The sequence below is a fragment of the Scophthalmus maximus genome, chromosome 5 (assembly GCF_022379125.1).
Source record: "Scophthalmus maximus strain ysfricsl-2021 chromosome 5, ASM2237912v1, whole genome shotgun sequence".
In the NCBI taxonomy this organism is placed as follows: Eukaryota; Metazoa; Chordata; class Actinopteri; order Pleuronectiformes; family Scophthalmidae; genus Scophthalmus; species Scophthalmus maximus.
In genome coordinates, this window is record NC_061519.1 from 7,087,739 (window position 1) to 7,113,127 (window position 25,389).

General features: G+C 43.6%; 2 protein-coding genes across 5 annotated transcripts; one reads left to right on the plus strand and one right to left on the minus strand.

The window, feature by feature from the left end:
- Positions 1 to 2,302: 2,302 nt before the first annotated feature.
- Positions 2,303 to 14,594, minus strand: tgs1 (trimethylguanosine synthase 1). 2 transcript variants are annotated; one of them, XM_035634240.2, is made up of 16 exons: positions 14,578 to 14,594; positions 13,147 to 13,465; positions 12,943 to 13,010; positions 12,710 to 12,858; positions 12,468 to 12,546; positions 12,116 to 12,193; positions 10,998 to 11,558; positions 9,081 to 9,204; positions 8,124 to 8,210; positions 7,687 to 7,837; positions 6,155 to 6,485; positions 5,875 to 6,039; positions 4,920 to 5,066; positions 3,977 to 4,193; positions 3,734 to 3,812; positions 2,303 to 2,740 (listed from the first exon to the last, which is right to left on the minus strand). In XM_035634240.2, exons 2-16 carry the CDS (start codon positions 13,275 to 13,277, stop codon positions 2,624 to 2,626), a joined length of 2,484 nt encoding a protein of 827 aa, XP_035490133.2. In that variant the 5' UTR covers positions 13,278 to 13,465; positions 14,578 to 14,594; the 3' UTR covers positions 2,303 to 2,623. The 2 variants fall into 2 exon arrangements, with proteins under 2 accessions (XP_035490133.2, XP_035490132.2); XM_035634239.2 differs by lacking the exon at positions 14,578 to 14,594 and adding an exon at positions 14,354 to 14,455.
- On the plus strand, positions 14,170 to 24,157 carry tmem68 (transmembrane protein 68). 3 transcript variants are annotated; one of them, XM_035634241.2, is made up of 10 exons: positions 14,170 to 14,316; positions 14,413 to 14,506; positions 14,612 to 14,724; positions 15,647 to 15,820; positions 17,559 to 17,658; positions 18,140 to 18,307; positions 19,285 to 19,478; positions 19,654 to 19,714; positions 20,262 to 20,401; positions 21,803 to 24,157. In XM_035634241.2, the coding sequence occupies exons 3-10, from the start codon at positions 14,665 to 14,667 to the stop codon at positions 21,905 to 21,907; spliced, it is 1,002 nt and encodes a 333-aa protein (XP_035490134.1). In that variant the 5' UTR covers positions 14,170 to 14,316; positions 14,413 to 14,506; positions 14,612 to 14,664; the 3' UTR covers positions 21,908 to 24,157. The 3 variants fall into 3 exon arrangements, with proteins under 3 accessions (XP_035490134.1, XP_035490135.1, XP_035490136.1); XM_035634242.2 differs by having other exon boundaries at positions 14,177 to 14,316; positions 14,417 to 14,506; XM_035634243.2 differs by lacking the exons at positions 14,170 to 14,316; positions 15,647 to 15,820 and having other exon boundaries at positions 14,364 to 14,506.
- Positions 24,158 to 25,389: the final 1,232 nt, after the last annotated feature.

The following is a 25,389-nucleotide window of genomic DNA, read 5'->3' on the forward strand; positions in this document are numbered from 1 at the left end:
CACTGGCTCGTGCAAGATTTTTGATGGCACGTGACTGGATCCAGTTGATTGACACCTGGAAGAGACCAGAGCCAGAGAGGGCTGGGTTGGAGGGGGCTCAGTTTTTCGTAGACGTCTATATAAACTGACTTCTTCTTGCAACCAGTGAAGTCGCCCTCTGTTGGTGATTCCAGAGAATACAGGTTTTAGGCTTCACTCGCTCATGTCGGTGGTGAACCTGGATAAGAACTTTCTAAAATAGTCGTGCTTTGTAAATAGGAAAACTAGATGTGGTGTAACATTTTAACGACAGTGACAACTTAGGGGAATATGAGACAGTGAAACAACAATATACGATATCGCATGTAGCGCTGACTGATAAAATGTGTCTATTGCTTCCTTTCCTATCTCCTTTAGCATAGGGTACACTGGGGGTGCGGTCAAAATGTCCTTCCTATCTACTATTCCTGTCTACTATTATTCCTTGACCTCAGTGGAAAACGTCAAGAGGTCAAGGAAAGGTGTAAAGGAGGACTCATAGGACTTAGGAAAAGCAGACAGGGGTGCTCAGAGAATCCGACTCGACTTTCACTGTACCGCGTCATTATGCGACGGCGGATGTTGTCTGTCGTAGTGAAACCGCAAATTTCCGAAGATGGACGACAAAGGACGCAGCAGCTCCATCCGGCATGTTTCAGTGTTTCACCACCGTGCAACTTACACGATGACATGCATCTCTTCTGGATCATATTCATACTCTTCTACTTCTTGTGCTGCGGATTGAATCGTTTACACTCGCGCGCGTCACGTTAAATATCGCTGCCGCAATGAATTGTGGGGCTTCTATTTCTCCTTTCCTTTCGCATAGGAAGGTCCAGTGTACCCTATTCTAAAGGAGATAGCATTAAAGCTCCTTTCATATGCGTTTAGAGAATCTGAACGGCCCTTTTCATGGCTGCTGATCAAATACTTCCGGGTGACTTCAAGATTTAGGAAACTTCCTAAGCCAATTTGACAATTTGACCTCACCTCGAACCTTCCTATGCCAAGGGAAAGGAGAAAAAGACGCCCCACAATTCAGCAATATTTAACGTGACGCGCCATGAACAGACGTAAATGATTCAATCCAGGTAGAAGAAGTAGAAGATGACTATGAATATGACCCAGAGGGGACACACGTCATCATGTAAGTTACCGTTGCCTACGAAGCATTTTCATCTGATGCCACACCGTGGTAAAACACACATTTTTAGTTTTCCCTTGAGGTCAAGGAATAATCGATAGGAAAACGACGATAACAAAGACATTCAAAATCCACCCAATATGTGAGAGACAAAATAAAAAAGAGAAAATGAGACAGCATGAGGGATAATAGAAGGTGACTTTTTTAATAAAGCACAGACGTGACACAACCAGAATAATACAGGTTACCTCTTGTAACAAGTTTTACTTCTAAATCAGGCCACTAATAGTATATAGCAAAAAAAATTATACTAAAGCTATCAAAGAATTTAAATATGCATCAACGTATGAATTTAAGATGGCTGTGAAGCGAGCTATAGGAGTTTAAAAGTTGAAAACAGACTTTACTCTAATGATAGCAGAGGTCTGAGGAGGGGAATTCAATTCATCACAAATTCAAGATCAAAACCAGTTATCCCAGATTCTGATCCTGGCCTAGACCCTGGACCTCCAAAATCCAATTAGTTCATTGTTGAATCCAAGTGAAGAGTGTGGCGGCATAAAAATATCCTAGACCGTTCTTCTTATTATGGGAGGGTATGGTGTTTTTTATCATGCTGGGATCTAAGTCTTCGTCACTTTTGGAATCACTGTGCAGTCTGCAACCACCTGAGGTGAATCGACACCAGATTCTTCACACTGTTTTCACCCCAATAACTAATTTTTCCGCTCTTTTGTTGTGACTGAGCAAAAGAAGGGGGTAACAACCAGGAAAGCAGCTCTTACCCAGAGACTTGGCATACCCTCAATCTCTACTGTGCTGTTTTTATAGGAATTACTGTCTGTAAGACAGTCAGGAGCAGTATACACTGGTAAAGATATCATAATATAATACACATTATATACAATATAGATGGACCATGGTACATGCTTTTTAAAAAATGTGATCACTTGTTTTATGTTCCAATGTGGTTACTGCCTATGGAGTGAGTTTGTAGGTCTTGTATAGTGTGAACTTGCCAAACCAATTTCCTATCAGCAATAAAGTTAAATCGTGAATCTCAGATCAAATGCTGCTGCGTTGAGACGAGTGTGCTGACATGCTGTCTTATTAAAAACAAAGATAAGAACAAACACAAGATTCTGAAAAAACATTTATTGGTTCTAATGTACAGTAAAAAGGATAAAATATGAATAGTAGTAAAACTTATAAAGCAGGTGCAGAAAACTCAGAAGTGGCTCGGAAACAGGAATTTCTGACCATCTGATTAAGCGTGAAATTTTTCGTACTTGCTCATTTCAAAATCGGTATTAAAAAAAAACAAACAGGAAAATGCGAGTCAAACTTTCGAATAGATCCCTGGATAGAATAACGTGTGACAGGCCAGAAAGAAGGATCTGGAGTATAGGAACAGATTTCTTTGTTCCGCTCCCTGTTGGTGGAGAGGGAACGCCCCCAAGGTCACTGGCTGTCGGATGTGATCAAGCTGCCGAAGTAAGCTGTCACCGTCTTCAGCTTGTTGTTGAGCAGGTTCTGCTCCACCTCCACCTTCCCCCCTGGACCAGCCAGAGAGGCGATCTGTGGACAGAGGGACAGGGAGGTCCCGAGTTACCACACAGGTCTGCACACGGTGGCGTGTTGTGGCTGCAGGTACATTATTTCAGTTATGGCAGTGTCTTTCCAAGTTTTGAATCATCTTGTACAGGGAACCAACACCTGTGGGTTAGGACCGAATTGTTTTGTGCTCATATGATTATCAAAGTTAAAATTTTAAAAAAGCAATCATCATTTTGTTTTTTAAAATTTTAGACAGTTGAATCAATCAATCCATCAATCTGGCAGGTCCAGTTCAGTTTGAGAATTTTCTGGCACTCAATCATGAGACCTGTGCCCAGGGCCGGCCCAAGGAATAAGCAAACTAAGCAGCTGCTTAGGGCCCCCCTGGCCACCAGGGCCAATGTAACTATAGGCATGATACAGCTATAGTCAGACAGACAGTTGATGGAAAAGGCAGTAGCCTATGAAGCTTAAGAGGAAGGCAATGTCACAAAAAAGGACATGCATGACTAATTTCATGTTTTACCATAAACATCCACCGACTAGATAGCTGTTAAACAAGCCTTTGGTTCAGTCAAGGTATCTTCAGCTAACGTTAGGTATCTAACCATTAGCTGAGAAAATATAACGACAGCTAGATTCCACTCGGTAGTGTATCACTTTGAATATTAAAGTGCAAATTAACACTGGACAACTATTGGCTACTTTTAAGATTAAAAACCATAGAAGCATAAAGGCTGACATTGGTATAATGTACGCAACACAGCCACAACTAATTCAATTTATAACGGTTGTGTTAGATTTACAGTAGGTGTGTGTGAACGATCAAGCATTTCCAATAGTATTAGTGGCGGTGGGGGGGGCCCAAATCAAATTCTGCTGAGGGCCCCATGTAGGCTAGTGCTGTGCCCATTGTTATCAAACAGGCATATGTGGCGGAGTAAAAGATGTCAGCGTTCTCGTTGCCTGGTCACTGCGCACGCAGCAACACAGAAACACAGTGAACATACAGACCTGATCCATGTCAGCGTTGCGAGGAAGGAAGTACACGATGTTCCCTGATATCAGTTTGGCCAGGCGGAAAATCTCAAATGTGGCTCGAGTTAAGGATGGAAAACCAAACAAATTTTATACAACAGAGACCATTTATAAAAAACCCCATTTGATTGACATTTCAGCTCATGGAGCAATCACAATCTGTGATTGTAACAAATCTCTGGTTCTAATCTGCCTTTTAACATTCACATGAAAGGATATCCATCAGGTTCCATCATGGTCCTGATGTCAAACACCTCCGCTGTCAGGTAGTCTGGTCCTCCCCACGGTGGTGACAGGAAGACCACGTCGCCACGGAGACGCGGCGCCAGCTGAAGGAAGTCCCCTTGCAGGAATTCAATTTGATCGGCCACGCCGTACACCGTTGCATTGTGCCGCGCCAAGCTCAACCGCACCGGGTCGATGTCGACGGCCAGGACTGAGAAGACAGGGTGAGAGGTTTTTTGTTAGTCAATGCTTTGTTGTATCTCACTGGACATTTATTATGGATTTTCCTCCTGTGAGCATTTTTTATACATTTGGATTGCATTATGTGAACATTTATGACAAATACCATGTTGTTCAGACGACGCACAATCCCATTGTTCTGTTTCTCGAGATTACCACACTTGGTTTAGACTACATTTTATTTGCATTTCAGGAACAACTTAGGAACACAATTCTACCTCAGAGATGATTTTGTTACAAGTCTCTGAGATTATTGGATTGGAAATTACGGTTAATTCTGAATGCTGAAGCCATTCAGATGGCTGTTTCAGAGCGCCCCCTGAAACAGAAATCAGGGGGCGCTCCCGTGGCTCGGTTTGAATCAAGGTCGGGCACTTTGCTGTATGTCATACCCTATCTCCCCTCTAACTCTCACTTTAGTCGTCATAAGATATACAAAATCGACACAAAATCGAGATTGCCGCTCTGCTGGTGACACTGCTCTGGTGACCTGTCTCTTTAAGAAGGGATTTATACAGTAAGTCTTCTTGTTTATAAAACATTACACAACTTAGCAGCTACCGGTATCTGTGACTGCTTTTCATGTTATGCTCAAGCCAACATGCACTTTTAAGACGTAGCCGAGGTCAAATTTAATCATCAGCTGACAAAATAATTCCATATACTGTGCCCAATGTAGGCAGTCCGCCATGCTTACCTCTCTTTCCAGTGAGGGCGAACTGGATGGCGTTTCCTCCCACGCCACAGAAGGCGTCTATGACCAGCTGAGAGTCACAGAAGCTGTGCTGCACCCGGAGGGCGATATGCTCAGCGATCCTCTCCGGCGTCACGGAGAACCAGCCCTCTGCAACACACAGCAATGTTATTGTGTGTGTGTGTGCGTGCGTGTGTGTGTCTGTGTCAGAGTGAGAATTAAAGGTATAAAATTTAACTTTCCCAGATTGAAATGTAAAAAATTCTTATATATATGTTGTTGAGTTGCACTCTTACAATACCTTAAACGTTTCAAACTATTTCAAAAATGTCAAACCTGGAATAATCTGTACTTTTTATCAAGTAAACGTTCCATTTCATTTGGTCGCCTGGCAGTGGCGTCATATCCCCTCTGATCACGTGTCGGCATTGTGTTTGTTCGCCAGAAGAGTTTCAATCCAGTCTTAAGTCACATCTAGATCTGCGTGGTTTTTAACTATATATTTTAAGTGGATTAAAGGGGCAGTAAGAGATTCTGGAGAAAGCTTGTTTCTCTCTTTGTTGTTGTTGTGAATTTACTTCTCTGGCCAGTATGGGATTCCGACGCACTAACCACTAGGCCAAAACCGCGCATGACCTGCAGTCACCTGCAGCTCACGTTGATCATCAAGTCGGTCCAAGATGAAAAATCAATGCACCGAATATTTGGATTGACAGACTCCAGCAGCAGAAAATGACATACTGTGCCTTTACGATGAGTTTATGAAGATTTTGTCTGCTAAACTGCGACAGATGGCACATGCAACTCCAGGGCCATCAACTCTACTGTCCAGATCAGTTACATCTGACACACTTAGTGACCTGGCCTAAAACACACTCAGTTACAGGATACACTTTGTACTATGAAATGTGTTGGATTTGGTGCTGATGAATGCTGCCCATTAAGAACGCAGACTGACCTCGGTCCAGCCTGATCCCTTCATCGAAGCGAGAGAAGAGTCTGTAGCGTTGAGCCCAGTACTTGGCCAACTCCGGTTCATCTGCCATGTCCGCCGGGACCTGCTGCTTCTTCCTCCGCTTACCCTTCTTCTGCTTCTGCTTCTTTCCATCTTTCACACTGGACTCTACACACGAATAACACACAGATTATTTACCATTTAGACTGCAGCAGAATTCCAAGTTTCTGAAACTAACACTGTATGCGTTCCATCAGAATCACCAGACACATGCAGTGTTTACCGCGGTTGTCTTCAGGCGCCTCAGGCAGGAGAAAGTCAGGAGCTTCTGGATATGTTAACTGTCTACCAGGCTGCTCCTGCTGCTCCTCTTTCTCCTCCTCGCTACTAACAGCGCTGGGCTGAGTGTACTTCATCCTGTCTGCATCCGAACCGGACAGAGAATTGGAACTCTCTTCTTCCAAAGCCTCTTCTCCTTTCGTGGCACTCTTCAACTCCGTCTTCTCCTCTTCTGCCAGAAATGGAGGGTTGTCCTCAGGCTCCTGTGCACGTCTCCATCCCAACTCATCCCGCTCACAAGGACTCGCCTGTGACTTTTTAAGGAAGTTTTGGACCTGAAGTACACAGGCATCATGTAATTAGTCTTCTATGCAACAGTCGTGATAATGAATCTATAGTCTATCCTCTAGTCTAGTTTATATGATCTAATGCTTTTTCAGTCTTTATTCCGCTCTGCCTCAGGTTGCATAATGTTACCGTTTGCCTAATGTTAACGTTTGCATCCTAATAACAATCTGCTTCAGCAGAACATTTCCATAATCATTTTGGGGGAGCTCAGGCCCGAAAAGCTGAATATGAGTTTTTGATACAGCTCCCAGGGCCCCACTTACTAAAGGTTTACATGCTTCAAACTGGATTAGCTGCTTCAGTGTGTCTATACAGGTTTTTGCTGCCTGATTTAACAGGGCAGCAGCTCTTCATACACTCAGCTCTTCTGGTGTGGTTTCTCTTTGAGATCAATAGGCAGAAAAGGTTGTTGTTCACTTTCACTGCAGGTAAACTCCACCAGAATGAGCCCAACAGGCACAGAGGCTTCAGTAGATCTGGCCCCGAATCGACTGGATCCGGTCTGATCAAGGTCAAGCAGTGCGACCACGCTCAGCCTGGTGCTGGTGCCGCTTTTATATACTGAACAATTCAAATCGAGACTGTGGAGCAGCATGTCTCACTTGTTGATTTTGTACAGTATCTTTTTAAAGATTTGCTAAAAATCTTTTGGCTTCTTGTGCAAAATAAATCTACATTTGAGCAAGTGCAACTAACAATTTTTTTCATTATCAATTAATCTGTAGATTATTTTCTTGATTAGGTGATTAGTTGTTGGGTCCATAAAAAAAAAATTCACATTTATGACTTTTCCCCCCCATAAAACTACTCGAACCGATTAATCATTTTTTCATATAGTTGGCAATTCATTCAGTAGTCGATTACCAATCGATTAATCTATTTACTGTCGCAGCTCCAGTTTAAACAAAGATATTTTTGATGTTTTTTGGGTCATTTCCGTTTCTCCTGAACATTTCAATTCCACATGTAAAAGTCAACAGACATGGTCAGGAGATTTTCAGTGAACGGTATCTAATCTGCATTGTATCTCCCAGTTGCGTTAGCAGCAAGTGGGGTTCCCCCTGGAGAAGCGTTGCCTCCACAACTCCCGGGTAGAAGGATGTACGTAACCCTACGACCGATATGAATCTGCACAGATAACTTCACCAACTGTACCAACTAATCCAATCGGGACTTCCTGAGTCGTACCTTGTAGAGGGCCGAGCAGACCTTGGGCCGTGTGTCGTCTCCTCCTGTTTGGGAGAACCTGGTGTGTTTGTTGACGCTGCGGACCGCTCTCTTGGTCCACCTCTGACGCTTCTGACAGGCACCACCTTTAAAGCTCAACACACTGTCGAACCTGGAGACAGTCACAAATACAACGTCATGCAGAGGAACAGTTTACTGTGTTTCATCAGCCTCACCTCTTCAGTTTCAATTCATCACTCTTATTTCCATACTTTACATATACACGTAGCTGCCACAAGGCCCACCTCAATAAAACAAATGTAGTCTTAACTTCAGCCTGATGCTGGAGGAAAACTGAATAACTGCACTAAACAATCGTCTTCCTGGTTCCGATGTTTAATTCACAGAGGTGTTCATTCAACTGGTCAGCTGGGAGGATGCAGTGTGTGCTGCCTTACTGGGGCTCCGGGTTGTGTTTGAGTCCCAGTTGACGCCAAGCTTCTTCAGGCGTCAGGCGGGGGCTCTCCTCCACGTCCAGCTCGTGACTGCAGGCAAACAACAAGATACTGCGTCAAGACTGAAACATGACTATTTTTCAGTTTCCTGTCAGACGGCAAATCACAGAGAACTTTCAAACTTAACCTTCTGCATCAGAAAAGTGATCTGATGGAAATGTGGAATCACATCAGAAACACGTAGGTGTTAGAACTACTCCAGTTCAACATGTGATGTCCCAGCAGAGCTATGACTGTCTCACCCTTAAGTCCAGTGAAATTCAGTGGAGGAATTCTCATGAATACCAGGAGGGCCGCCGAGCCATTTTTTTTTAACTCACATTTGTTATTTGTTTCATGCACAATGTGCTATAAACTATGGTAACATCTGAAAAACTCAAGCAGCCATATTTTACACAGTGCCACACAGACTGGCACTAAACCTTGTTGGCTGATACGGTTATTAATCCCACGTGGTGTGTGAGCCAGGCTCTATTAGACACAAAGGGTCCGTCCCATTTCCCCCCACTCGGCCCTACCCCTCTACTGACACTACCAAAGTGCAAAGTGTGAGCCGAGCTGTGACGCAATGAGAGGGGGGAGGATCTATCGTATCACTCCGATGTTACCCGCTGACCCTCACGTCAGACTTTTATTGCCTCATGTCCATAATAATACAACTGCAACAAATAACAATAAGTCCAAGCTGGCTTGTGCAGGGAACCAACAGGCAGGTTATGGTATATTATATTGCACGTGGGTTACATCTAAACTTAAACCAGTTGCAGCTTATTTTCTGAAAGCTGTTTCTAACAAGAGAATTTTTGGGGGGGAATTTTTCTTCGAATTAAAGTGTTGCTCAGAATTTCCTGATGTTAAATGCAATCACAGTAAAAAAAAAAGATGTATAATATATATCACCTGCGTTTGACTTTAGCATGTCCTCCTCCTGGGGGTTTGTCATCCTCGTCGTCATCTTCTCGTTCGGACATCTTATTCCTTGAGCCGTGCCGTCTGTCGGGGCTGATAGCAGCCTGTTGGGATTCTGAGTCAAAACATAGAACAGATATTCACCACCAAACTCAAACTGAATGCTCATCAAATGAATTTGCATTATCACAAATTTATTACAGCAACTGTAAAATGGATTAAGTCTGAAACAAATTTGCTAAATAAATAAAGACGTGATTTTCGATATATGTGCCTGAGCTGACATTTGAAACACAAATGCTGCGATGTAACCTTTAAACAGCAGTGAAGGGGGTGGGGGGTCCCTGAGGCTGCACGCAGGAGAGGTAACTCAGCTGATCTGTGAGGCAAGAGAGAGCAGGAGAGACCTGGCAGTGGTGTGGCTGGACCTCATCTATTGCTCAATTCCACTTAAGCTGGTGGAGACAGCACTGACAAAACACAAAGAATCAGAAGGAAGAACTCCCTCCTGAACCAAAAGCACAGTTTCGGTCTGAGAGTCACCTCTGGAACAACATCGTAATGGCACCACCTAGAGAAGCGTCCTCTTTTGCCTTGGCTATGAGCGTGCTTGTTAAGTCGGCAGAGGCAGATTGTCGAGGCCCCCTGCCCAGAACAGAGATCCAGCAACCTCCAATCAGAGCCTTCGTGTGACGACACTTAACCCAAACAATTGCCTCTGCAGGCTGTGCTGGGGGTGTATGAATGTGACAGAAATAGCGCGGGAAAAAGCTGCGCTGTATGAATGTGCGTGTGAATGGGCGAATGTGACTGCAATACACTCCATTTACCATTCCTCCCCCTGAAGCTTGAAAGACTCATGTCAAACTCAGGACGAGCTTGGAGCTCGCCAAGTCCAGGTCCTCAGGTCTGAAGATGGGAAGAGTGGCCAATCAACACAGTCTTTCTTTGGGAGGTGTCCACCAGAGTCAATCTCTGGCAATGAATCCAGTCAGGAGCCAAGGCAAATCCTTGGATAGAACCCTAAAGTCCTTTGCAGTAGTCCAGGCAACCGGTGAGGAGCTACAAGCATGATTAGCGGCATTGGACAAGGCTGGATTTCTTGGGAAGTTTCGAGGCATGGACATACCAGCCTGGAATCCTGCCGAGACTACTCTGGCCACTGCTAAACCTATAAGGTCCTATGGACCATTGATGAGCCATTTAACTCATCACTATGAGATCCGTGGGGGCGCGGACAAGCGCTCTAGCAGGACAGTGGACATGCAAAATTAAGGCACGCGGACAAACTGCGGGCAAGATCACCAGGACAGATCTCTGGAATTCAGAACCACTCCAACTCAAGTTTCTGTAACGTCCACCCAAGTGCATTAATCCTTCACTGCTGGGGTCAAGGTATCACCGACTGACGCATTAGAACGTCGGAAAAATACAATAAAGGCAGTCCAAAAATGTGAGGAGGTGACTGAAAGGCTCACGTTTGACCTAACTGAGAATATGATGCTGTTGAAAACTGTGGACACTGTTGGATTTAAGACGCTGATGCACATTTTAGATAGACAGTGTGACCTGCCGGTGTATTAACTGCAATATTGTGTTTTAAATGATTTAAATGGTTTTTAGTTGGGGGTCGATATTCAACATGTTTATGATTATCGGTGTTAGACATTTTTTAAGCCAATTTGCCGATTCATTTTCAAATGTGTCTTGTGTTTTGTTTGTTTTTGTCCGAACCTGGATTTGAACAAGGAACCATCTTGCTTCGACACACACACACACACACACACACACACACACACACACACACACACACACACACACACACACACACACACACACACACACACACACACACACACACACACACACACACACACACACACACACACACAGAGACAGAGTTATTACCTGTATGTTTAGCCGTGTCCTGCTGTGAGGAGGACTTTTGAGCAGGTCTTTTGCGATCATTCCCTCCATCAGAAGGATCATCAGAGCCGCAGAGCTGATCCTCTGACTGCTCTTTGATATCAGTCCCACTCTCACACTCTCCGTGTGTCTTTGAGTCAGTCACTGAGCTCCCAGCTGCTTCCAATGTGCATTTCTGTCCAAGCAGGTCTTTCAAAACCTCAACGTCCTCGTGAAGAGCCTTCACTTCTTCTTCCCTCTGTTGGCTCTCGGCTCCATTCTCCCCATCCTGCAGTTCCGCTGAGTCCATCACCCCTGCTGCTTCTACACCACCAGTGATCCCACTACAGACAGACTGGTCAGTGGTCCAGCCCTCTGCGGTCCAGTAAGAATACTGCTCCCAGTAGGAGTAGTAGGTGTCTGCAGCGTGTTTGTCCCATACAGCCCTTGTTTCTGGGTCGTCCCAAGGTGCAGTAACTGTTCCTGGTTCTTCTGCAGACAGCAGCTCAGTCTCTGGATGTTTCTCCAGCCAGCTGCTCCACAGCAGAGATTCACCCTGTTGAGCTTCAGGAGGTTACAGAGGAAGAGGAGAAAAATGGAGAACCAGTGTTTTAGATATGAGGTCCCTCATTTTTCCCCCCTTACTTCTTTAAATCACAGTACTGGGTAAACCAAGCATAACTGAGTACAGCACTGTGCAATAAAAAAAAAATGGTTGCCCTCAATTATTGTAATTATTTTAAGTTGAAGTGTAGGGTATATGACCTGGGGTGTAATCACAAATGAGAATGGCCCCACGGTCCCCTTAAATTCAATCAAACTGCACCGAATTGCAAACCCTCAGTCCCCTAGATATGCCTGATTTGTTTTAATCAAGATCCAATAATTATTCCCTAGGAAATTGGTGAAAATGTCAACAAATGTCCTATCTCACAATGTTAAAAATAAGTGATGAAAAAAAGTGTTAATAGGTTATTTCTTCCAAAAAAAAAAAAGCCTCCTTGGCGAAGTTAACAACATCAGAAACACGTCTACATGTTTTATGTGCTAGTGAGGGACTCACATGTTTCAGTTACACAGTGTTTTTTTTACTCTATTGTAAATCTTCAAGTTCTGCTTACCCCAGTAGGTTTCCCAGCCAGCATCTTGGACCCCTCCTCCTCCTTCCTCCAGTGGATCACACACTTCCTCTTCATTAACTAGGCCAAACAATAAAATAAAAAAAGATCCTTTTTAAGAAGTGCCTTCAGTGATGCTACTCCATTGTCTCTAGCAGTAGGTCTCAGAGCAGCAGCAGAGGCCCCGACTGCTGTCGATCAAGCTGTTGCTTTGAAAATGAGCCACTAACAGATAATGGCTGAACAGGTTCATAACCTAACTACGAGGAATCTGACCAAGCTGATTCTCCTTTCATTGTATCACCTTTGGACAATCCTCCTGCTGTACACATTTGTGAATAGTTCATTGTATTACCTTTGTTGTCGACCTGTAGCTGGTTTTCTTCTTCCTCCTCCTCAGCTGGTTCCTTCTGGTATGTGGCCAACCTCCTCCCCTGTCGCATGGCCACAAACAGGCTAATTGAGCAGCAGCAACCCGCACCAAAACATTACAGTTGACCTACTGAAACTATTATGTTTCACGAAGCTCAGTGAAAACAGTGATCACCGCAGGCAGACACTGTGAAGGCACTGTTCCAGTGGCAACTCTCGACTTACTGCTCTCCTCCGGCCAGCGGAGCTGACGAAGGCCAGAGGCAGACCCATGCTGGCCATCAGGTGAGCCTCTTCATCCAGCACATCCTCAGCCTCCTCTTCCTCCTTGTCCTCCTCTTCCTCCTCCTCGTCATCATCATCATCACCTGCTCCTGTAAGCACATGGGAGGAGCTTCAGCAGCAGCCAGATCACTCTGATATCACAATGTTAAACATGGTGAGAAGCTGTAACACACCTTGGACTACAGTGTGTGTCTGTTGAGGGGGCAGCAGTCTGTTGTCAGAGCGGTACAGCTCCCGATCCCTGCACACACACACACACACACACACACACACACACACACACACACACACAGAGCTGAAGATCAACAACCGCACAGCTTCACCCACCCACATGTTTATCGCCACACGGCCGTGTCAGTGGGTGATCGCGGACTCACTGTACGAAGGCTCTGGAGCACAGACAGTGGATCCTCTCCTCCTCTTCCTCCGGCTCCCCCTCCTCAAGTCGGTGTTTCCTGCTGAAGAAGAGATCGGCCACCACGGTCACCCGGCACCGCTCCGGCATCATGACGAGCAGCTCACGGACCCAGGACCAACTCACACCTTCACACGGCAGCCGAAGCAGTTGGAACCGGAACCAGCATGGCTGCACTTCAGCAACAGCGCCACACTCACGTTCACCCAGTACAAACGACACTTTTCCGCCCACGTCCTTTCACAATAAATGCGTTGTCTTTTTCCTTTCCAACGAAATACCTGTACCCGGACATAAATGCAAATAAACGATGAATATTTGAACCTCCTATGATCGGCATTGAGATTATGAAAATCTGAATTATAATTGTTGTTATTGCCAAGTAGGTTCTCACATACAAGGAATCTGCTTTGGTTATATAATATATATATCTATAATCTCATTGCTGGGTTTTAATTTCACATGATTTGATCACTCTGTTTACTGTTTCCCATCTCGACATTTATCCCTGTTGACGAGTTTATTTTTGATGTTCTCAGGTTTCTTAAAATAGCATTTTCTAGTGAATTATCAGTTTCGTGCTCTTATTTTGAAGGTTGTGTGTTCAGTCCCTCTTCGAACAGGAAGTGTTATTTTTCATTTTTTAAATTTAAAAATTTAAATTTAATTTAACAAAGATCATATACCTTATAAAACATTCAAGGAACATGAGGATACATTAAACGAGAGTGACATGTGATAGAAAAAAAACACAAATAATAATAAAATAATAAATATGCAAAATAAATAGTAAATAGAGATATAATAATTACATAAATATATAATTACAAATAGATTTCCCCAGGCGCATAAGAGGTCAAGGGGGCCGGCCTCAAATATTTTCATCTTTTTCAGGTTGTGTGGATGTTGTGCTGCTGGTGGGTGGAACTCGTATCTACGATGCGCCGTGGTTTCCGCGGACACGCGAACACACTGACGCCTGACTGTGTCACACTTATAGCGCTCCGGGGTCAGGGCCGGGGCAGTAGTTAGCTAGCAGGGCTATATGTGGTGCAGGTGTAACGTTGCAGTCACGGCGGTGTGTTGTAGTTCCCCGGGTGACAGAGTGACTGCGCGGTCGCGTCTCCGGACGGTAACACCGGAGTCTTCCTCTCGCCGTTCAGTTTCACCTCAGTTAGCTCACTCTGCTACCGCGAAGCCTTCTTATTGTTGTTGTGTCCTCACCCAGGTAGCAGCGACAGTCCCGACACGGAAGCTAGCTTCCATGACGTCACAGGTGTCACCTGACCGAGTGTGACACACGGGCCTGGATGTCGTGACTCGTGAGCGCCACTGAAATTCCTTTTTTTTTTTTCTTTCTTTTTTCTCTCCACAAATCTCGCTGCTCACTTACTGCCACTGTGGCGTTTCCCCCTCTTCCGGTTCAGTTCACCGGTACACGGCCGCAGATGCTTTCCCCTGAGGCTGACGGCACAGCAGGATGTCAGGCAGTGGGAACCAGTCCTGTCTGACGGGAGCCGAGGACACCGTCTCGTTCCTGGTATGACCCGGGTCACACACACTTCTGGCAGGAGGTGGTTGATTGCTTGGTTGAAAACTTTCTGTTTCCGTTTAATCTCATCAGGGTTTGCTTACTCTTCAGAAAATAGGTTGCTCGTTCAGTGAAAGTTGTCTGCATCCACACGGTGAAGTGTTTGAGCGAGACACTGAACCCCCAAACTCCGTGTGTGTCACACTGGAGACGATCCTCTGTCGAATGGTTGTGATGTAATACACACTGGACTTATTGTTGACGTACAGTATATGAGTTATCAGTTGGGAGGGATAAAGGAAAGGGTTTCAAGTCAAGTGCACAATATATCATAAATAATGCAATAAAATAATCCTATTTATAACTGAGAGGATTACTAAAAGGATGAGTTAGTTTCCTGACGGAGATCACTGACTAGCACTTTTTATTTTGTAAGACCATGCTCGGTGGAGGTTCTAGCTTGTATGGCGGGGAGGAGCTCAGGCTGGGAACTGCACTAGTACTGTACAAAGATGGACAACCGCCCACCTAGCAAGCGAGAGAGAAGGGGCGGATTGAGTGTGACAGTGAGCACGGCGGGGTCCGGAGGAACAGAGTGGGCTGCAGTAGTGAAAGTGCAGTGTAAGTTGCTTTGCAAACATTTGTGCGTGCTATGTGTGCTTATTTTGCATCAGTCATGCAAATATTTGCCCGTTCAATTTCTGCCACTTTGTCACACGCACACACGCACACGTACACATGAGTTGTTGAAGAAAAAAAAGTCAGACACGTCGCGTCCGGTGTGACCCAGCTACACAGTTTGTAACCAAAAATGTCAATGTCTCTATGAAAAGTCAGGGTTCACCAAATTCACAAGGATTCTTCCTGGGGTGAACATGAATTTCTTCACAATGTTGACATGTTTTCTGTCTGGGGGTTTCTTGGTCCACAGGTGTGTGTGTTCCATGCTTTGGAGGATTGGGCAGGCATTGGTCAGGTGGAGGACTACCTGAGTGTTTTGGAGTACCTGCTGTGGGTCTTCACCCCTCTGGTCATCGTCTTCATCTTGCCCTTCCTCATTGTCATCCTGCTTTACTTGTCTATACTCTTCCTCCATGTCTATAAGGTACGCAGACATTCTTCCTGCACTGCATGAACACTGAACCACACTTCATGGCATTTACCAAAGTACTCAAAATGCCATCCAGTATTTTAAGGCTTAAATACTAGTTTGAAGTTTAAACCTGCCTGTTTGAGTTGGTCATGTCAGAAAAAACGTATGTTCCTCTCTGTGTTCTGGCGGTTTCACGTTGGACTTTTTGTCTGACTGAGCTCCTGTTTTTCACTCTATGGTAAAATTCTGGATGGTAATATACTGTAACATTTCTGTAACATGGCACAAGACTTGCTCTGAGTTTAAAATGATGACTGCAGCGGCTCGACTTTTAACATGCAGAGAGGGGTTATGTTGTCCGTTTTGAACAGGTGAAAACACTCTCAGGGCGCATTGAGGGATCCTTGAAATTGGATCTCAAAAAACACATTAGGAGGTGGTTTAAGCCGCATGTGACCACATTATAATAGCAGTGAAAACAGGTATGTGACTTTTGGCCACATTAGGGACCGCCTACTCATCTGCTTCTGCGTGAGCGGACTTAGGAAGTCTGAGACCCAGAGTCCCTGAGTCCCTGTGGGTGTATTTATCTCTCTAATGTCGTCATCTCACAGTCTGTGTTTGAGTATGTTCTATATTTACCGTCTTTGCAAGATGAAGCCTAAATTCCGCGACTATGACAGCCTTCAGCTACCCATCGACTGTCTCGGCCTGCCACAGATAACAAGACCTTGCATAGAAGTACATGAGAACACTCATCTTTGCAGTTTTTTCAGGAGAGAACACTTCAGAAAATATGTGCATCTATGTTTACATTTTAGGCGGAACCAAAGTTTTTTATATTTGGTTGTATTTGTCTTTTATTTTCATTTGTAGTTATTTATAATAAAGTTCTGGGTTAAACTGTAAAAAATCATGCCTCAGTGATACATTTCTGCCAAAGGGGTTTGATAATGATGTCTCATGGCTCAGGAGATAGAGAGGGTCATCTAACCAGAAAGTCAAGGGTTTCATCCCCGGCTCCTCCAGTCCGTGTGTGGGAGTGTCCTTTGGCAAGACACTTAATCGCTCCCCGGGTCAGCTGTGCCGACAGTGTATGAACTGCGATAGAAAAAGCGCTGTGTATAGCAGCACTGTACGGATGGGTGAATGTGACTTGTGATATTAAGTGTTTAAAAGGACTAGAAAAGCGCTATATAAATATAGTCTATTTATATATATATAAAACACATTGGTGGGGCTCTACCCATGAACGTCTGTAGACTGGTTAAAACATTGAATGTCATGGTTTTAAGGCAAATTATAAAGAAAGTAATACGCCCCTACATATGCAGGTGCGCAACACGTGCACACTCTGCTAGTTACACACACAGATGGTCTGCCCGCTCAGGAAGTGAAATTGTTTGCTCTGTTGAGACGGGTTCTCACTCACTACCTGGTAAGTCCACCACCATAATATCAATCCGCCAAGGTGCAAGCTCACCTGGCTTTTAAAGGAAATAGGAGATGATGCTCCGATTGGTTTATACCATGCCACACCCAAAACACACTCATGATTAATGAATAGACTAAGTTCAACCTTTCCAACCATGCCCCTGGTGAAGTGAGCTTTTTTCCACCATTAAACTATCAAAGGTGGACACGGCCTAAGTGCAAAATGAGCTGCAGACCATGTGCATAGATTGTTAGCAATCTCACCTGTTGCTGATTCAATCCAAACCTCATGTTTCCTGACATTTTCTTCTAACAGAGGAAGAACCAGCTGAGGGAAGCGTACAGTAACAACCTGTGGGATGGAGCCAGGAAGACCCTGGCTACACTGTGGGACGGACATGGAGCCATATGGCATGGTAAGACACCAAGGGCTTCATTTATTGAAATTAAGCTGGCCTCCTTTTAAAATGTTGTTCATTCAGACCAAATGTAGACCACTACTATCATGGCGGTTCTATCCTTTATAAAAATACCACTAATATGCTTTGATGGCGTGATTTCTGGGTGGAATGACACACGGAAATTGGACAAGATATTCTAAATTAACAATCAAACAAAAGACAAAATACTATTAGAATTGACAACATTATGAATAATTCATAATATCAATAAATAATTGATCATCAATTATGAGTCGTATTAAGCATCTTTTCTGTGACTGAAGGTATTTCTCACTTTGCGGAATTTTTCTTTAAATGCTATACACGTGTGGTCAAATCAATGAATATGTTTTCCGCATTTTACTTTAGTTTTGTGTGTGTGTGTGTGTGTTTATTTATTGAGCTTTGAGGGCCACAGCTCTTTCTGAAATAACATGTATGCCTCATGTACTTACAGGCTATGAGATCCATGGGCTGGAGAAGATCCCCGACAAAGGACCAGCTCTGATCGTCTACTACCACGGAGCGATTCCCATCGACTACTACTACTTCCTGGCCACCCTTATCCTCCAGAAAGGACGGACCTGTCACTCTGTAGCTGACCACATCCTCTTCAAGATCCCAGGTACTCACAATATTTAAACACATGAGCACACAAGGATACACTGTGCTCGCTTCATAGTATATGCAGCATCTGTTTTGGTTTACTTCGAAGTGTGTTGTTTTTTTGGCTTCTTTCACACACCAACAGGGCTCAGCACAAACTTACAAGCATTTTCATGTCAATCGCCAAGACCACTGTTTGGGCTTTCAGATTTGTACTATATTATTCAATTTAAATCGTTTTTATGTTCTAAATAATAAAAGTAAAGGGGGAAAACCCTTGATTCTCAACAAAAAACAAAGAGGGAGATGGGCTGTATGTAGTCAAAGTTAATTGAAAGTTAATTGCAGGAAGAATTTGCACCAAAATGGTAAATGGATTATATTTACATTTTTGACATGCCTAGTTTGACGTGGGTTTTTTTAGCCGCTGCATTTTTTAAAATCCATGCTATAAAGCCACTCATTACAGTGTATACCTCTGTCAAGGTCCAACAGCCCCCTTACATTTAATCAAGCTGCACCAAATCACACACACTCATAGATATCAGTGCCCTAATTATGCCTGATTTTTAGATCAAGATCCAGTCAAGTTGCAAACCGCATCCAACTGAGCACCAGACAGGGACACTAATTCCACCGCTGACTCCATTCCCGTTTTCCAGCAGCGCCGATAACTGTTCCTGGATCGGCCCCTTTGTCTGGCTCCAGGCTAAAATTGAATTTCTTTCTTGGCCCATGCCCCACCTTTCCACCCAGTTTCATGGAAATCCTTTCAGTAGTTTTAGTGTAATCCTGCTGACAAGCAAACAGAGGCAAAACCATAACTTCCTCGGCAAATGTAAACATTTGAGTGCATGTATATTATTTATTTAGATAATTTTTTCCTAACCTTTTTGATACCGGCTTCATCTTATTTCTTCTCCCTCCCCTTCCCTGTCTTTTCTGTTCAACTGTGTCCTTAAACTGTCTCACCCCTTCTCCATCCTGCTCCTCCAGGCTTCAAGTTACTGCTGGAGGTGTTCAGTGTGATCCATGGTCCTCAGGAAGAGTGCGTGCGGGCCCTGAGGAATGGTCACTTGTTGGGGATTTCTCCAGGAGGAGTGCGGGAAGCTCTGCTCAGCGATGAGACCTACCCTCTTCTCTGGGGCAAACGCAAAGGCTTTGCCCAGGTCGCCATCGACTCTCAAGTGGTGCGTCGTCCAATAGTGCTTTTGCTAAAGCCTTAGCTAGACTGCATGGTCTTGTGGATTTCTTAGAGAAATTCTTCCGAATACAGCATCTTCCCCACATATTATTCTCCATTCTGCAGTGTAGAAAGTCCTCCTCTCTAATCTTCTCTTTCTTCTGTTCTCTTCTTTCTTTCAGCCAGTAATTCCAATGTTTACTCAGAATGTACGGGAAGGCTTCAGGTCTCTGGGAACACTCAGTAAGTGTAGAAGGAAGTGACATCACAACGATAACATCACTGTGCTGAAGGACACACAACCTGAAGTTCACGCAGGGCACACACAAACACAGAGACACACACACACACACACACACGCACACACAAAAACAAATGAGTACGCAGCACAGGTCATTCCACGCACATGTTGTTTTGACTGTAACAGTAACAACAGTAACTGTATTGAGAGCGTATTGACTACTGACACATGATAATGTAGTTTGTGATGTACTCCTTTAGCAGTTAAGTAACATGGGTTTTGAGTAGCAGGACAGTTGATGAGTGAAAATAAAAGTGTGTGTTTGTGGTAATGAAGGAACTCTGTGGCAAATATCAAGAGCTTTTCAGGCCTTGATACACACACAGTTACTGTCAGTAGGCGTTGAAATTCACTCTAGAAGAAAAATCTCACAAGACTTATCCTTAAAATAGTGTGGTAGAAGGGGGTTGTACTGACCAGACTGGTGGATATAAATGTGATGGTAGCCTGTTGATTGGACCCACCCCCCCTCTATCTCTGTCTGTCCAGGATTTTTTCGCTGGGTGTATGAGAGGTTCCGTCTCCCTGCGGCACCTATTTATGGTGGATTTCCTGTGAAATTTCGGACCTTCCTTGGAGATCCCATCCCGTACGACCCCAACCTAAATGCTGCAGAGCTGGCAGAGAAAGTGAGTCTGTGTTTGTCACTTCCTTTCTCTTGGGTTTTTTTCTCACAATAACATTGTTGAATATGTCTACCCACACACAACACTCAACACCACATTAAAAGCATAGGAGGATCAAAGTGTTTGTACACTTTATATACTCCAATCAGGAAATGCTGACCTTTTTAATGTTTATCTGAATAAGATTTAGATAGAGTCCCTCATCTAATAGAGCACAACAGTGACTGCCCACTTTTTGAACGGCTCCGGTTCCGGAACTTGATTTCCTATTCATTTACTCCATTGACAGTTCATAAAATCCTTGTATAAAGAGTTTAAAGCCTGGAACCAAGCCAATAAAGTCGCTACCATAAAACATTTTATTCGGCGCCAAAAAAAACTTGAAAACTCGAAAAAAGGCAAAGGTACAAGACCTGTGTACAGGCCGACCACATATATATATATATATATATATATATATATATATATATATATATATATATATATATCGATAAATCTATCAGAAATATTTTACCAATATCGGTATTGGCATTGTCCCCCCAAAAAACACATCGGTGGGACTCTACCTTTAAGAGATTGTTGACAGATTACAGATATCATGTGTGAAAAGGGAGGATTACACATACACAACAAAACAAAACAAAACATGCAAGAATTAAATCCCCCCTCCAAATATTCGTGCTTGGTGACATTCTGAAAAGCTGCGCAGTAATCAATGCTAATGGTACCAGGGTCATTAGGTGAATGAGCCGTAATGTCATCTCACAAATCTCGGGCGCTGACCGCGGGTGGTCCATTTCGGATTCTATCGTTCTATCAGACTATAGACTGTTCACGTTGCGGCGCTTTACTTAGTTGACATTTAATTTCAAATGTCTATTTATGGTCTATTGGTGAAGTAGCATTGATCACTTCGAGGGGGCTACATTTTGTCATCACCGGGGATAAAAAAATGACTCAGCATAGGCAGGGATATGTAGACCAGAATAGGGGACAACCCACGCATCCCCCCGGAAAATCGCACCCTGACTACATTATATGACATCGTTGTCTGACTTCATATTGATGCCATTATGGAATCTTTCCTACCATATGATGAGTTATTTTTCAATCTTTATAGGCTCAGACTCAAAATGAATGAATGCTTATTAGGAGATTAACATGACATTTTTTGTGCCTAAAACTGCATAAATTGCAAAAATAATGTGTGGAAAGCATTTGTTATGCTGTTCAAGTTAGCTGTTAGCTCAGAGTACAGAATGAGCTGTTAGCTCATCTGGTCACAGCTCTGTATTTAATGAAAGTCTGTGGATGGTTTCACACTGAAACTGACGGAATAAAAAACAGTTTTGAACATCAGACAGTGTGTGTTTGAGGCTGGTCCGTAAATACTCTGTTTGGCAGGTACAGCAGGCGGTCCAGTCTCTGATAGACCAGCACCAGCAGATACCAGGGAACATCCTGAGAGCCTTGTTGGAGAGATTCCACACCAAACACAAAGACCATTAACATGCACAGTGCAGCAGAGACAAACTGTCACGTTGGCTCAGATGGCTGCAGTGTGCACAGGGTTGGACTATTTTCACTGCTTTCTTCACTGCGACAAACAACACTGACCGCAGCCGAGGTTCCTTTTACACACGTGTTGTTTTGAATTTCATCTTTACGACGTGTATTTGTTCGTACATCGACTGCCTTTTTACAGCTGACTATTCCCAGGATGACGATCGACTTCCTAAAGTTGTGTTATTGGACATGACAATAATAATACTTCAAAAATGCTAAAAAAAAAACAAAACAGTAAGGTCAGAAAAATTCATAAAATTGTTTAGTCAATAAATCTGTCCCTTCATGTCCATGCCTATGAATTGCAGTGCCTGTGCAGACGGTTGCGTGTGATGATAAACTGTAACAGCACTTTTGAGTTTGCACAGTTTTACTTGACTGAGCTAACAAAATATTGGCCATTTGTATGTTTTTGGCCGTTTACCTGTATTTCGATAGACGGTGAAGGAAACAGGAAACAAAATTTTCCCCCCAATATTTATTCCAGTTTTTATTTTCTTTTATATTTTCTTTATTGTATTGTATACTCATAGACGCAAAAGGCTGGAAAAAAATTATCGGAAAACCCAACAATGAAAGTCAATCCATTAGTAAAATCTGCTGAAGTAGCCAGGGTATGACTGTCACAGAGATGTTGATTCAACTCTTTGTCATTTGTGAAGGTGTAATTTATGTTGTTGTATGAAATCACAGTATATTACTGCAGATTCCAATATAGTAATTTACCATCAAAATTAACGGAATTAGACACATAGTAGATAACCCATGATATAATTAATTCTAAATGGAAGACAGATTAATTCATCTGAAATTATTTATCGTAGTATTTTTTTTTTTAACTTTTTATGAACCGTCCACTGTTTGCCAAGTGATTATCTGTAAAAAGTCCAGGTAAAGCTTAAAACCTAACCTAAACCTAAAACTACATCGGGAGGGGGACCTTATTCCTATCAAGAGCCGTTTCCAATTTTTATAACATAAATTATTTTAATTCAGTATACGAAATATAATGCTTTTTGTGTTTAGGGAGGCCATTAGTTGATCAAACCAAAAAACTTTGCAGGTGACTGACAAACTAAGACGAGAATAAGTGTAGTAGGACTGTTTGATAAAAGAGACTCATGCACACAGAGAAGTACAACTATGTGGAGAAGTTCAAAATCTTTTGAAAATACAACAGATAGGTGACAGACATATATTATTATGCATCGAGTATATTATAATTCTACAGCAGATGCATTTTAAGCATTTTGTATCCAGGTACTCACGTGCTGATGATTTTTACTCCCATGTCCCCACCACCAGTACAAACAAAGTATTAACCACCAAGCCATCACTGCACAGTATCAGGTGCAGCACAGAAGGGACAGTAGGGTAGGGCAAACACAAATGATAGGATGAGCTGAATCAGTGAAGATCACTTCAGGAAACCTTGTTATGGAATTCAGTCTGATTTCTGTATTTTATTGGAGGCGTGTGTGTGTGTGTGTGTGTGTGTGTGTGTGTGTGTGTGTGTGTGTGTGTGTGTGTGTGTGTGTGTGTGTGTGTGTGTGTGTGTGTGTGTGTGTGTGTGTGTGTGTGTGTGTGTGTGTGTGTGTGTGTGTGTGTGTTTGTGTGTGTGTGTGTATTTGTATGTGAGAGCCTTTCACCTCGACAGCTGAGAAGCTCACAAAACTGAAGTATCTTCTTTCTGTATAATTTATCATATCAGTACAAATACTGACCCGTGACTATATTAGTGCACATTTTGCATGTGTATATTAATATGTAATACGATAATTTTCTGCTGTTTAGAGCTTCATCAGCAGAACTGTGAACTAAACATTTGTCACTTACAGTTTAACTTGGGAGTTTGTCCAAATTGTGGTTTGGAGATAAAGTTTATATATATATATGTGTGTGTGTGTGGTAAATATTGTGATTGAACACTAGTTATGCACACAGTCTTCAAAGTGTTGCTGCCAACTGCCAATTTTTAAAGACGCCTTTGTAAGACCAAGTGGGATTTGTGAGAGTTGTTTTAATGGATGACTTACTTCTGTCAGCCTGTTGCCTTTTTTTCCATATGTATGTTGTAAATTTTGAGATGATGTGATTTGTGATTTTAAATTATGTCAATATTATACTCTAATGTTGCACTTTTAAACGTTGAGATCCAGTTCAACCTCTTAATAAATCTATTTTATTAAGTTCTATGTGAATTCCTTCCTCTTGATGATTCTATGTTTTATCACAGCTGTTGTTAGGCGGCTTAAAACTGCTATAGTTTGGTTGTGACGCAGAAAGGTACCTACTGACTCTGCACCTCCCGTCTGACAGGCCAGCTGCAAGATTTCCATCACATCATATTCATTTGTTTAAAGACAGACCCTAAGTGAAAACAGACTCATGCTTGTGTCCACTTTGGTGCTGTGTCCCCCAAACAGCCAAGACAGTGGGTTGAGTATAGAGCCCGACTGATTTTTGGTGGTTGATGCCAATGAGATATTGGAGAGTACATATCACTATATTGGCCTGTATAACACCTAGTCACTTAAACTTCAGGGATATCAGTCTGTCCATTTAGGAAGCACAAGTGATTGTGAATCAATGTCACCTGCTTTGGTGCAATGGAGAGGCAAAAGCAAGACAAGCCCCAAGAAGGGAATGGTTTCTCTCTCCTTCTCCTTCCTGACTGATTCTTCACTAGTTTTGCGTTCCGCTAAGTGTCCTTTCTCACTACTGGTAGCATGAGGCAGTACCTGCAGTCCTATCAGGTTTCACAGGTAGTCCAGCTCCTTCAGGACTGCACATCCATACGTGCGATCGCGAGTTTGCCATGTCTCCCAGCACAGTCTCAAGAGCATGGAGGAGATTCCAGGGGACCTTACACGGAGAGAGCTGGACAGGGCCAGAGAAGGGCATCAACTCAGCAGCAGGACCAGTATCTGCTCCTTTGCGCGAAGCGGAACAGGAGGAGCACTGCCAGAGTCCTACAAGATGACCACCAGCAGGCTACTGGCGTGCATGTTTCTGACCAAACTTCATGAGGGTGGCATGAGGGCCTGACATCCTCTAGTGGAGCCTGTGCTCACAGCCCATTACAGTGCAGCTCGATTGCGCTCGCGAGAGAACACCAGAATTGGCAGGTCCGCCATTGGTGCCCCGTTCTCTTCACGGATGAGAGCAGGCTCACACTGGTCACTCTGGAGACGCCTCGGTGAACGTTAAGCTGCCTGTAACATCATCCAGCATCACTGGTTCGACAGTGGGCTAGTGATGGTCTGGGGATACATATCCTTGGAGGGTCGCACAGACCTCCATGTCATAGCCAAAGGTACCCTGACTGCTCTTCGGTACCTCAGAGCGATCGTCAGACCTTTCACTGGTGCAGTGGGCCCTGGGTTCGTCCTGGTGCAGGACAGAGCCCAGCTTTGAGTAGCCAC

Bases quoted from the DNA above. Each gene is read 5' to 3' on its own strand.
- tmem68 (XM_035634241.2), top strand. From the start codon at position 14,665: ATGTCAGGCAGTGGGAACCAGTCCTGTCTGACGGGAGCCGAGGACACC. The intron at 15,821-17,558 runs GTACGCAGACAT...TTCTTCTAACAG, and splicing joins TCTTCCTCCATGTCTATAAG to AGGAAGAACCAGCTGAGGGA. The intron at 17,659-18,139 runs GTAAGACACCAA...ATGTACTTACAG, and splicing joins ACATGGAGCCATATGGCATG to GCTATGAGATCCATGGGCTG.
- tgs1 (XM_035634240.2), bottom strand. From the start codon at position 13,277: ATGATGCCGGAGCGGTGCCGGGTGACCGTGGTGGCCGATCTCTTCTTC. The intron at 9,205-10,997 runs GTAATAACTCTG...GTTTTGACTCAG, and splicing joins GGACACGGCTAAACATACAG to AATCCCAACAGGCTGCTATC. The intron at 2,741-3,733 runs GTCTGTATGTTC...CTCTGTCCACAG, and splicing joins GCAACGCTGACATGGATCAG to ATCGCCTCTCTGGCTGGTCC.